Source organism: Schistocerca piceifrons, chromosome 1 (genome assembly GCF_021461385.2).
Source record: "Schistocerca piceifrons isolate TAMUIC-IGC-003096 chromosome 1, iqSchPice1.1, whole genome shotgun sequence".
NCBI classification, from domain to species: domain Eukaryota; kingdom Metazoa; phylum Arthropoda; class Insecta; order Orthoptera; family Acrididae; genus Schistocerca; species Schistocerca piceifrons.
Window position 1 is genome coordinate 196,192,454 of NC_060138.1, and position 13,283 is coordinate 196,205,736.

Genomic DNA, 13,283 nt, shown 5'->3' on the forward strand with positions numbered 1-13,283 from the left:
TAAGCATTTATAGAAATTATTGTTAATAAAGAAACTGTATCTCTGGCCTAATATGAAAAATATTACAAGATGCCGTTTTCCATTTATGGAGATTATTCTTTTTAATACTTTTAGCATGAAATGAGTATTAAAAGAGCTTATATAATTTTTATCATTAATGGCATCGCTACAACAATGAGCCTATACAAAAATGGCCGGGGCAACATTTAATTATTATGTAACTAAATCAGATTCAGGAAAGGTACTCGCTACTGACAAAAACACATTTTATAACCAGTAGTTTCGTATATATTCAAACAAATTCTAATATTGCTATAGGTAACTGTATGAATTACAGACTGTGAACAATAAGCATCTGTCAGCTAGAACATTCAGAATCGAGAAGACAATGAAACAAAAAACGCTCAAAGATCATAATTATTTCGATTGAGCTTAGATCATGCTTCTTTATTGTTGCATATTGATAACCTATTCATACTACTATTTCTTTCGGAGGCTGTGCTATGTCGGCCGTGCCAGTCAGGTTGGTTGCACTCAACAGATGGTTAACTCAAGTTTCTCTTTTTGTCTGGACCAACTACATTTCCACATGTAATTCACCTACATGTGAGGACTTTATGCCTTATCTCTGTGGTTATTATTTCAATTAGTACATGGTTTTGTATAAAATAAAGTAAACCATGCTCATCATTGTTGAGACAACCAGATTATGTTAAGCTAGTTCTATTTTGCTTATGTTCCCACTGAGGGTTCACAGAATGAACAGTGTTCATCTGTATTAGAAATATTAATGCTACAAACATTATTTTCTCCAATTCTAATGATTTCCATATTGAAATGAGTGACACAGACTCCTCTTGTCTGGAAAATTATCATTTTCCATATTAATGATGCACTTTTTGATTCACTTAATCTTGAGCTTTCTCAAAACTTTCTTAGTCCTTAGAAAATATCATGTAAAGGGATAGATAAAAAACCTACTCACCAAGTGGTGGCAGGAGAACACACACACACACACACAACAATGTTTAACTTTTACAAGCATTTGGAGTCAGCAGCTCCTTCTTCTGGCAGCAGAGTTGAAGGGGAAGGGAGAGGTTGTGAAGAAAAAGAACTGGAAAGGTTTAGGAAAAGTGGTACATTTCAGAAAAGCCCCATGATCTGGGGCTCTGGGTGACTCTTCTGAACGGCATCCCTTTTCCTAAAACTCTCCAGTCCTTTTCCTTCACCCCTCTTCCTTCCCCTTCAACTCTTCTGCCAGAAGAAGGAGCCACTGGCTCCAAAAACTTGTAAAAGTTAAACATTTGTTTGTGTGTGTGTGTGTGTGTGTGTGTGTGTGTGTGTGTGTGTGTGTATTCTCCTGTTGCTAATTTGTGAGTAAATTTTTTATCCATCCATTTACAAAATATCAGTATCATTGGAGTAAAATTGGCCAAGTAAAAGTGGACATATATGTTGTTGACCTAAACTGGTGTAATGTAATGTGTACTACAAAATAGATGTAGATGGTATATGAGGGTGGTTCAGAAAGTAACAGCTGTTCTAGCATGGAACTAGTGTTCATGTGCACAGTGCTGGCATTGTCATATATGCATGTACTCTGATTCAGTAAGTTTCCAGCTCTGAAAGCGTAAACTTGTTCTTCTTATAACATCAAAACGTGTATGCTGTAATAAAAAATCCCATAAAATATGAAAGCATTTCAGCAGCAAACATTCATCATCAGTTGTGTACTGTATATGGTCCAAATGTTAATAGTGAAGGTGCTATGCGGCAATTTGTCTGATTTTTTAAAAGTGCAGAACAAACTTTCATGATGAAGAGAGTAGTAGTAGGACTTCTGTTGTGAGTACTGATTTCGTTAAGAAAGCTGACATACAACCCAGTCTTGGCACCATCGATTTTCCATCTTTTCACTCACATGAAGAAGTGGCTCGCATTGCAGCACTTCAATAATGATAACAAACTTCAAAATGTCATGAAAGGTTGGCATCCATGTGGGCAAGTTTTATTTAGGAGGAGTAAATTAGTTAAACACTCTGAACAAACACTTAAATTTAAATGGTGACTGTGTTGAAAAGTAGCAAATAGCTCTAATTTCAAGGTATACAAAATTATTTTTTTCAATGCAAGTTTATTATTTACAGCCAAATGGACACTACTTTCCAAATTGCTCTCATATAATCTCTTGAGTATGTAAATTGGACCTCAAGTATTATTACTAAAGGATACACTAAAGTCTAATTTCAGTGAGAGATAGAAAGTAATAAATATAAATTACCATCACATGAATGTGAACTTCAGTGTGTGGCATATCAATTATGTTCTTCAAATGTACCATACATGGTAATATCACAAGTGGTTTTTTTTAAATCCGAGTGTAACAAGATCTGACTTCAAAATGATTTCCAGTTCCATCACTTCGTTCTACTCCCAGATGCTGCTACGTAACACGGTGCATTCTCATGTTAATAAAATCATAGTCTCTGAACTGTTCCTCACTGTGTGCAGCACATATTGCTGTAAAATGTATTTATATTCTCCTGCATTTACGTAAGCATAATAACCAAACCACACACTAATCACAAAAATTCCCCCATACTGTGACACCAACTCCTCCATACTTCGCTGTTGGTACTACACATGATGGCAGGTAAGAAACTCTAGGCATTTGCCAAACACAAACCCTTCCATCGCATTGCGGCAGGGGAACAGAATGACTTTTTACTCCAAATCATTTGTTTAGAGTATTCTGCTGTTCACATTCTTGACATCAACTCAAGTGTCACTTACCACTGGCTGCAGAAATGCTTGGCTTATGAGGAGGTGCTTAACCATAGTACCTCATTCTTTTTCACACTCTGCACACAGTCACTGCGCTAGCTGGACAGTTGATAGTACTTTGGAACTCAGCTGGTAGCACTTTGGAGCTCATGAGAGATTCCTTTCACTGATTTCCTGCAGTATTTTACATCCACCCTTGCCAATGCTTGACAGTTCCTTTCCATCAGTATGTGAGATCTGCCTGGTCCTAGTTTAGCTGTGTTTCTTTCTTTGTTTCCACTGCACAGTCACAATAGTTGACTTGGGCAGCTTTATAAGGATTGAAATGTTCCTCGCGTATTTGTTGTTGAGGTGACATCCAGTGACTAGTCCACATTTGAATTCACTGAGCTCTCCTGGCTGACCTATTCTTCTGCTGCTGCTTCTGTACTGACAACACAATACTTCTTGCCTCCTTTCATATTGGTTGGTCTGCCTCTCGTCACATCTAGTGGTCAGTACCACACAGGGGTGTCCATACACTTTTGATTAGATGATGCTTATTATTATAAAATTATCCAGGTGAACATCTAATATTCTGTGTAACCTGCTTGTTTGCTTTTTTTTTATACCTCTTTTCCAATCAACCACACTGTTCACAGTTGATGGATGCACTAAACCACTGCCAGTCACACTGCACTCATTAATGTGTTGTTTCTGCATAATTCTCTTTGATTTAATAAGAAAGATAGTCACTTTGATTGTTTTCTTCAGTTCCACAAGCTTCTTATTTCCGTACATTATTCAGTAAGTATTACTGTTTTTGCCAAGTAATGCCATCTACCTGGAACATTATTACATGAGATAGGCTGCCCTACTATCTTCACTTTTTGCCATGATCACAGTCAGTGCCTGATATGTGAGAGTTTCTGCCGGTATGCCATACCAGCACCTCTGATTAAAAAAAAAAGCACTTAAATAAAATTTTTAAGACATGAAAATTTACAAAAAAGGAAAACTACTCCCAGGACGTCACAGTACCAGAACCTCCTTTTCTACGAAAGCACTAAGGACACTGAATCATAAAAACTTAATCCCATAGTTTCATTCATCTTTTCTAACCAGTAACATTTTGAAGCATTTCAGGATTTGGAAATGAAAAGTTTCTGATATCCTCAGGGTATCCATATTCCCACAGCAAAATTTTTTAAGAGGATGTTTTCTTCATTTACTACACTTTATCCTCCGAATGTGACAGAAGTAATAGCTAGTGACATATAAACTGGGCTAAAGAAATGATAGTATAATGTAAAAGTCCTTTGTTTCAGACACCATTCGTACTGGAAACTTTCAAAAGAAATTTATGTTCTCATTATTGGCACGAAGTTGTAAGAACTAGAGTATATGACTCATTATTCCAAAGCAGTTTATTTTACTCATTCTGGTACTTCAGGGTTTCCAAAAGTAAGACTTCTGAGACTACCATCAAAGTCAAGCTCATAAAATTGTTTCCCATAGCCAACAAACCTCATGACTGCACTTGAAGGTCATGTATCCTCTAAAATCCTTCACTTTTTGACCTGCAACTTGTTCACAAAATGAGGACAAAGTCTGATGAGATATTAATGTGACATATGAATAATAAAGTAACATTTGTATTTGTAAAGGCAAAGTAAACTGCCATGACACCACAGTACAATCTAAGTAAAATCCAGAATGAAATGTAATTATAACTATTACCTATGAGGATAAACCATTTCTCACCAAATAGTAGAGGCCCTGAGCAAGAGACTAGTGTGTAGGAAATGTTAATAACTTCCAAAGTCTAGCACAATCTATTGTCTACCAGTGTTGCAGCTTGACTGTATTGTAGTACTGGAAGACAATATTGACTGCTCAGTGTTCACTAGTTTTTATTAGGGGAATAGTGAACTCTTCTGATGTACATTAAAAGTGCATTTAATTATGTTTTGCTTGTGCAAAAGGGTTATCTGACAAAGACTGAAAAGCAAAGAAGTGCAATGAACAGTAATTACATGATGTACATCATGAAGAGGGGCAATCGTGAGATGAGACAAAGCAACACTCAGTGTGTTCCAAATGTGTAAGATCTCATGCTTTGACAGCATTGATTATGTATAATGTACCCCTGATACTTCAGTATGTCAGAGAACACCTAGAGCACAACAAGCTGCATTGTTGACACCAAAATATTGTGCCAAGAAGACACAACAATCTGGCAGCATACCTGCAAAAACATTACACATGTGCTAAATGTGTTGATATTATGACTACTTGCAAAATATTCCTGTTGTGAAGCTATCTAATCAAGTTTTAAGTGTGCATATTAATTGTATAGCAATATGAAATGAAGTTCTTGTGGGAGGCAAAATTACTATTATGGCTTTTATCTAGGATATATGATGCAACTAATTAATCGCTACACAACACTAAATAATTCATGATTCTGTAACTATCATAGTCCACATATTTACTTAATTTTCCCATTCAGTTTTGTTTAACTTCTTCTGTCGTTAAGGAATGTTGCCTGTTTAAATTATAAATAAAGGGCAATTGTAAAACGAAAAAATATATATATTAGAGGAGAAAACACACCAAGCATAGAATGTATTTTTAAGTGGGTAGCAAATATTTTCAGTGCATTTAAAAATAATGTTAAAACTATTTAGTAGTAACCCTACAACATATGTAAATATCCATAAATGCCACATTAAGTTGTGTGTGTGTGTGTGTGTGTGTGTGTGTGTGTGTGTGTGTGTGTGTGTGTGTGTGTGAACACCCATGTGTGCTCGCGCTTGCATACATATTGTGAGTTTTACCTGTGTATTCACTGTGCAGATTGAATGAACTAGTGTATTTTATTGCATCTCTTATTCACAAAATGACAGTTTTAGTACTAAATAGAATAGTTACAACAAGAGGAGATGCACTTGCATGTGGTTGCCAACTTTGTTCCACACTATACTGTACAGCTGCGTCCTGTAGAGTAGTATCGTTGGGCATGTGTGTTGGTCACTGTTGTTGTACTAGTTCGTCCTAAACATCTGAAAGCACACCTTAGTCCTCATCAAATGCAGGAAATTAATGTATGTTTCAATACAAATTTGCTGGGGCTCTATCATATTTCTGTTGCAAACAAACGCAATTATATCAAAGTTAGAAATCTGCAGAACAGTGCCCATATTTTGCCGAATTATTTGTTCATAAACGTGGACTAACATTTCACACCTGCTTAAAAATGCAAAAAAAAAAATTTAAAAATCAAGAGGACAATTTTTTGTTCTTTGTCCTGTTCCTCTTTCATTCTGAAAAAAAAAACCAAAAAAAAAACACAGTAAAACTGAGTATTACACTTTAAATTTTGATTTAAGACGCTGGAACACCCCAAATCTTTCTTAATATAATTCTGATTCATGAAATACAAAATTGGAAACTCATGCCTCGCTTCATGGCATCATGTGAAATAAACAGAATAAAATCTGTCACATAGTTTTCCCTGTTACTGTAAATTATTAACTTATTTAATCTTTAATTCCTCCTTGTAAGCTACCTCTGCATGCACTTTTGGGTTTGGTGTGGTGGCTTAGCACTGTTTTGTGTAACAGCAACATAAATTAAATGATTTACAAACTGCAACGCAAAACTAAAAATCAATACCTCTAAGGGTGTCCTAACATTATTCCTGTGGATAACATTCAATTGGGAACTTTCAGATGTTTGGGCATGTGTCCCCATCCTCTTCCTAACATGGCACATTCTTATCTGTGTGCACAGCTTCCCCGGCTTCTGTCGCCTCCGCATGCACACCAAGGGAGGGTCCCCCGTCGCTTTCGTCGAGTTTCAAGATGTGCGCTGCGCTGCCCAAGCCATGGCCAACCTGCAGGGCTCCTTCTTGCTCTCCTCTGACCGGGGAGCCATTCGTATCGAGTACGCCAAAAGCAAAATGGCAGAGGTTGGTAGGCTGGGTGCTCACAAACTTAGATCAGAACAGGAAGAGCTGAAGAGAAATGAGATATAAACTAGTTCTAAAGATATTTTTTTAAACACTGATGCTGAAACATAAACAGGGAAATTACAACTGAAACATTCCAACACAAAAGGGGTCACAGAAAGCAAAGAGTGTGACATCTTGATAGATACACAAATAATCATTTACAAACCAAAAAATGCATATTTTTGGGCTGAAGAGGAAATAAAGGAAAGAAAGTAAAGTGTCAGAATGGTGAATGGGCAGGTCGCTGTGATTCAGCAGCAGTCAGCTAGCTGCACCAGAAGCAGTTACAGTCCAAACAGAAGGAAAGACAAATGTCCTATGTATTTACTATTTGATTTCTCTCCTCTATTCAGTACATCCGTTGCCATCCAGTTCTGAATCATCTGCACTCATTACCCTTTGGATTCTACTGTTTTTCCCCAACTCTGGTTGGCTTTAAAAGGTCAAGAATCTGATTGACTGTGTTTGTGACAGTTATTATAATCTTCATCTTTGATGGCACACATTTTCTGTATACCTTTCATTCTGCCATGTGAGGAAAAATGATTTTTTATTTATGTATTATTTATATCATGGATACTACTTATTTCACACAGGTTCCTATCACACTCTGCAAGCACGATGGAGAAGCAAGTGAATTTTTGGATGACTTACAGTTATAGTTGTTGGAAAAAACCCTGACCATTACTTTTTTTTATTATGCAGATATGTTGCCTTCTAGTAAATTAATTACTGTAGAGTGATGCTCTGCACATTGCATTTATAATTAGAGCACCAAATAAATACCCACTTTTGTATTTAATGTAGTTCCCATAACTGGATTTCAAATCACACATGTGCATCATTTCTTGAAACATGTTTTGAATTCCATTACAGCTACATTTACTCTTAGACCCTTCACTGGCATGTATGGTGACATGCTGCTTGTATAACACTTTTTCTGCAGAATTTGATTTTCTTCCTTGTATTGGATGCAGTAAACCAGATGCGATCAGTAATAAAACAGTTGCTGTATGTGTTTCTGAAAAGTCCGTAAAACTGCTTGCTCACTAATATCATTAACAACTACACTCCCATTCCTAACAGTACGTACATGATTCTTTTAGCATATTTCCCTGGCATTGCCTCCTATCTTTGCAGTAGTATTTGGGATGTTTGTGTCATGTTGGGTAATTAATTAACCATAAGTATACCATATTTGTAAATATATGAAATTATATGTTATATTATACTATATCTCATATTTTGTCTACACACATTTTAGTTACTGCATATATTTATGAAACATTGTTTTCTTATTTTTTGTGTGTTTTCATGTCTGTGGAATATTTTAAAGAAGCCACACAATATTTACTTGTACTTATCAATTAGCAGTAATTCTGATTTGTTATAGCAACTACATTACCAAAGATGAAAAGGGGAGTAAGCATGAAATCATGGAATTGGGAGTATATAACAGCACCTACATTACAGTGACAGTTGGCAGAAAACTCCAGGATCAGATGTATAATTTATTTTAGCTATGAATCCATGATACTGACACATATTTTATGATAGAAACAACAGCCCTATTTATGTCCATTTTAAAATGGAATATAACATTTCCAATTTACCTATGTGTTACAGTGAAAACATCACTGATAGGAGCTTTTGGAAGATTTACTCTGATTCCTGATGATATTAGCTTTGGTGACATTCAAATCCACAAAGATGAATAAGTTCTGGAATGGTCAGTATTATTCACAGAGAGAAAAAAGATTGTCTTCCTTACATGAAAAATCAAACAAATATAACAGTAACAATAAGAATCTTTCTGGCAGATTGAAACTGTGTGCTGGACCAAGATTCAAACCTCAGCATTCCAGGTTCATGTCATGGTCTGACACACAGTTTTAATCCACCAGGAAGTTTCATATTGAGGCACACTCTGCTAGAGAGTGAAAAACTCAGTATGAGTTGGACAGATTGCTAATCACCAGATACAGGAAGCTCTGAGCAGCAGCTAGGCACCCTTAGATGAAGACTGTTGAATATTGTTAGCTGTTGAACAAAATTCTAAAACACACACACACACACACACACACACACACAGCCACTGTTATTTCCAGGTTGAGGAGCGATCTCAGCTGTGGTGGGTAGTGGGGTTGAAGGAGTATAGAGAAGGCATGGTGTGGGGATGGGGGTGGGATAACAGCATAGTGGTGAAGGGAAACGCTGTGTAGTGCTGCCTGTGTGACTGTGCAGAGGCATGGCAGGAAATGGATGGTGGGCTCCCAGGTGCAGCATCTGGAATCTGTGCTGGGAAGGTGAGCTCGGGGCTGGGCCAAAGGCGCTATTGAGGCTGGAAGGGAAACAGATAAGGAGATAAAGGCACATGGGATGACAACGCTAGAGAAGCTTGAGGCCAAGAGAGGAACAAAAGAGATTTTCCACTGGCGCAGTTGAGAAAATCCAATGGTCATGGGAAGAACCCAGAGGGCAGCAGCTGTGAAGCAATCACTGGAGTCAAGCACACTGTTTTGCACAGCATGCTCAGCAAGTGGATGGTCCAGCTGCCCTTGGCCACTGCCCAACTGTAACCAAGAGAGAACAGACAACCCAGATGTCAAGCAACATGCTACGCTTGACTTCCATGATTTTTTTCACAGCCCATTCTATCTGGATTCTTCTCATCATCTCTACCTTTTCTGAATTTCAGAGAGGGAGGGTTTTCCCCTGCAACACATGCTCTGTCCGTGTAACAGGCCTGGCCTCAACCTTTGGCTGTCTCTATGGCTTATCCTGTGCACTTGCATCCAGATGCTGCACCTAACGGCCTTCCATCTTGTCCCCATCACTTCTTTGCACACAGGCAGCACTCAACATTTTCCACCATCCTTACCTTCCTTCCTCCCCGCACCTCACACCTCTTCTGTGTTGACATTACACTAGTCAACCCAGTTCCCAGAGAACAGTGGATGTGTACTTTAACAGTACTACTGGTTTCATCATGTTTCAGCAAAGTGATTTATCATAAACCGTACCATGACATGACTGAAGCTTATCAGTTATGGTATGATATATACCCCAGAATCTGCCAAAGAATAATTTTGTGGACTTGTTTTCAGTGAAATATTTTAGGAGTATCAGCCGGTGACAGGAGACTGTCCGAGTAGATAAAAGAAGGCAAGTGTAAGGGATGAGGTACTTGCGTATCATATATGCAAGAGCTGTGAATGAAAGAGACCACATGCATTAATGAATCTTTTGGAAAAACTGGCCTCCTGCTATGAGAGGACCAAGTAAATGAGGAAAGAGAAAAATTAAATTGATAAACAGGGTAGTGACACTAGTGACAGATAGGACATCAGCTCTTACCATGTCATTGTCTTAGCTGAATTTCAGAATTGTGTAGAATTGTGAAAGAAATTTTCATCATCAATTTTCAGCTGGCGAGAGGAGGAGGGGAATTGGCATAATGTTCCTTATCACCGTACTTGTCCTGGATTAAACTCTGTAGCATCACCTGAAGTGTGGGCATGTGGCATTGTTGATGGTTTTTATAACTTCATTGCATGCTGTGTGGTTCTTTAATGAATACAGGAGTGAGGAACAGATGCTGTTCATGAACTGCGAATTCAGATGTTTTTTTATTCTACATCTAATATCAAGTAGTAAAAATAATACATAACTTTGTTCTGTAATTGTAGCATCAGTTGCCAACAGTAGCTTTGAAAGTTGAAACATATACAGATACCACAGATTTGCAAATCAGTCAGTCTTCAATACAATAACTAGTCAGTAGATCATGAGACCTGGCCACTATGAAAGTCTGTAAATGTTATTCAACTGGCAAACACACAAAATGGGCTCAGTGCAAGAATGTTCGAACATAAGTACATCCGCTGCTGTAGCTCCAGAGAGGGGATGCTTGCTTCTCATTGGCAGTGGGGTAATCATTCATGGCACTGCACTCGTACCACCTTGTCTCATCATCATCATCATCATCATCATCATCATCACCACCACCATCATACAGCACAAATATGACACTGCACTATACACACATAATTTGCAGTCACTTACATTCAATAAATGAATTTAACACACCACTCTTATACACCATTTGGTAAGGGGTCATTGTGCAGTAAAGAAGTTCTTTTTTTCTGCCCATGAGTTGTGACTACAACTATCTGTCACATTCAGTTTTTAGGTAATTTGGAACCTTTTCAAGTTGTTACCTTCTCTAACATTATCCCTGAGTAGTAATGTAATCTTCCAATTCTTCCTACATGCACTGCAGTTACTTACACCTTAATGAATGGATGTGTCTTTACATACTCTGCAAATGCTAATTGCTGCCATAATTAAATCTCCTACCTCAATACTGGAACACTACCTGCATTTCTTCAACTGAGTTTTCTATGCTATTTCTTTCTTGCAAGTGAACACCCATTTAACATTTTCCAAGCAATATAGGTAGAAATATCCCTGCACCAAGACCATGTTGAATCAGACATACATAAAAGATAAAAGTCAAATTTGTGGGATGTTGATGAAACTCAAGAAACAGTAAAGGAGAAAATGATTTGGAAGATGAGTGACATTACCAAGGTATACAATAGTAGATGAGTAGCTGAAAGGGAGATAAATTAAGGAGCAGAAAAGTTAGTTTATATGCACAAATTAGCGTCAGCATTCTGCAGACAGGATTAGTTTCCAGTTGTTGATTTAGTTACTTTGAACACTGCATTGCGCCTTATCAAAGTGTTTCATGAGAACATAAAATACTGCCAAATATTTCATTGTCTCGTCTAGCAGCACAACATTTAGTTATTTTCATCTTGTGTTTATTTGGTCAGCTTTAGACATCAATTAACAAGTTGCTCATCAGGGGTAAAATGCACATAATGTTCTGTTTTCAAGATACATTACCCAGTGAGGTGGTGCAGTGGTTAGCACACTGGACTCGCATTCGGGAGGACAACGGTTCAATCCCGTGGCAAGCCATCCTGATTAGCCATCCTGATTTAGGTCTTCCGTGATTTCCCTAAATCGCTTCAGGCAAATGCTGGGATGGTTCCTTTGAAAGGGCACTGCCGATTTCCTTCCCCATCCTTCCCTCACCCGAACTTGCGCTCCGTCTCTAGTGACCTCGTTGTCGACGGGATGTTAAACACTAATCTCCTCCTCCTCCTCCTCATGATACATTATTATTCCAACTCAAATTTCAGCAAAACTGGTGTTTTCTGTTGCACTGACATTCGTATTGGAGGCAACAGATTATGGCTTTCCACTATTGAGGCTGAAATGAAGACATGTTCAAAAGTACTCTGAATATGTTACCATAAAAATAAATTATACATGAAATATGCCTCAGTGACATAGAATTGCATTTAAATCAGAAAAGGAAATAAAGTTTAGAAATAATAGATGCTGCCTGCTACTGCTGAGACAAAAGTGACTGAAATAAATTAGCAAACAATTATCTGTTTCTGTTGCAAAATAAATTCAAATTATTTAGATGGTGATCATTTTCATTATTGTATTAATGTGTTACATAAATTCAGTGCCTACTTTGTTTATCAGAAGTAATTCTTACCTCCGTTATTCAGAGAGAGCACTAAGTTACTATGGATTTATGGTCACATTATACACTGTACAGCTTTGTATTTATATCAAATTGTAAATAATTTTACTACTATTTCATTGACATTTTCCCAATGTTTCTAAAAGAATATAAATTAAATGCATCTTCACAGTAGTGCTGTTTTCATCATTGTACTATGGTATTACACCACAAAACATTGTTCTGCAAGTTGCTACATGTATTATTTGAAAATTGTTAAGTGCACACTCACTATCAGAATCATTTCAAAATGGCATTCCATTTGTGTGATATGATAGTTCTAATTTGTTATCATTTTAAGTTTCCAATCTTGATTACTTTTTCTTTCTAGGGACCCAAGGGAGAAGAAAATGGACAATCTTAATTATCCTTACCTCCAGCTGAGCACCTGACATGAGCATCAGCAACCTGGCTCTGGTGTTGCTATGCCCTCATAGGCCTGAATTCTTGAAGACAGCGAGGCATCTTGATTAAATATGAATACATAAAATGGCGCACACTGTGCCATTGCCATAGGTCAATCTGTTAAAATCTTAAAATTTTGTTATTTTATTCTTCTTTTGATTCATCAATAAGAATATTAACCACAGTAATGATAAATTAATAATAAATAATGTTAATAAATGAAAAAATATTGTTAACGAGAATGGTAGTATGATAAAATCAAGGCCTCTTAATAAATGCCTGTATACCTCCAATCTTACACTTGAAAATGAAAGTGTCTTATTATCATTACTATTGTTATTATTTGTTCAAATTAAATGGTTCAGAAAAATCTTGATTTATATTATACATACATCTGGTGCTTGCAGCTCTTTTATTTGTGAAATTCATTAAATAGTTCATTCAGTAAGCTTCAGACTTAGTTCATATACATTTCCTTTCAGAGTAACACAT

At 37.1% G+C, this 13,283-nt stretch overlaps 1 protein-coding gene across 1 annotated transcript in view; it reads left to right on the plus strand.

Annotated features, from left to right (window-relative positions):
• LOC124800854 (protein couch potato-like) overlaps nucleotides 1-13,048 on the plus strand; it is a 176,434-nt gene extending 163,386 nt beyond the window's left edge. The window contains exons 7-8 of the mRNA XM_047263028.1: nucleotides 6,559-6,736; nucleotides 12,718-13,048. Coding sequence (XP_047118984.1) covers nucleotides 6,559-6,736; nucleotides 12,718-12,750 — 211 coding nt within the window. The 3' untranslated portion in view covers nucleotides 12,751-13,048. The remainder of the gene's footprint in view (nucleotides 1-6,558; nucleotides 6,737-12,717) is intronic.
• Nucleotides 13,049-13,283: the final 235 nt, after the last annotated feature.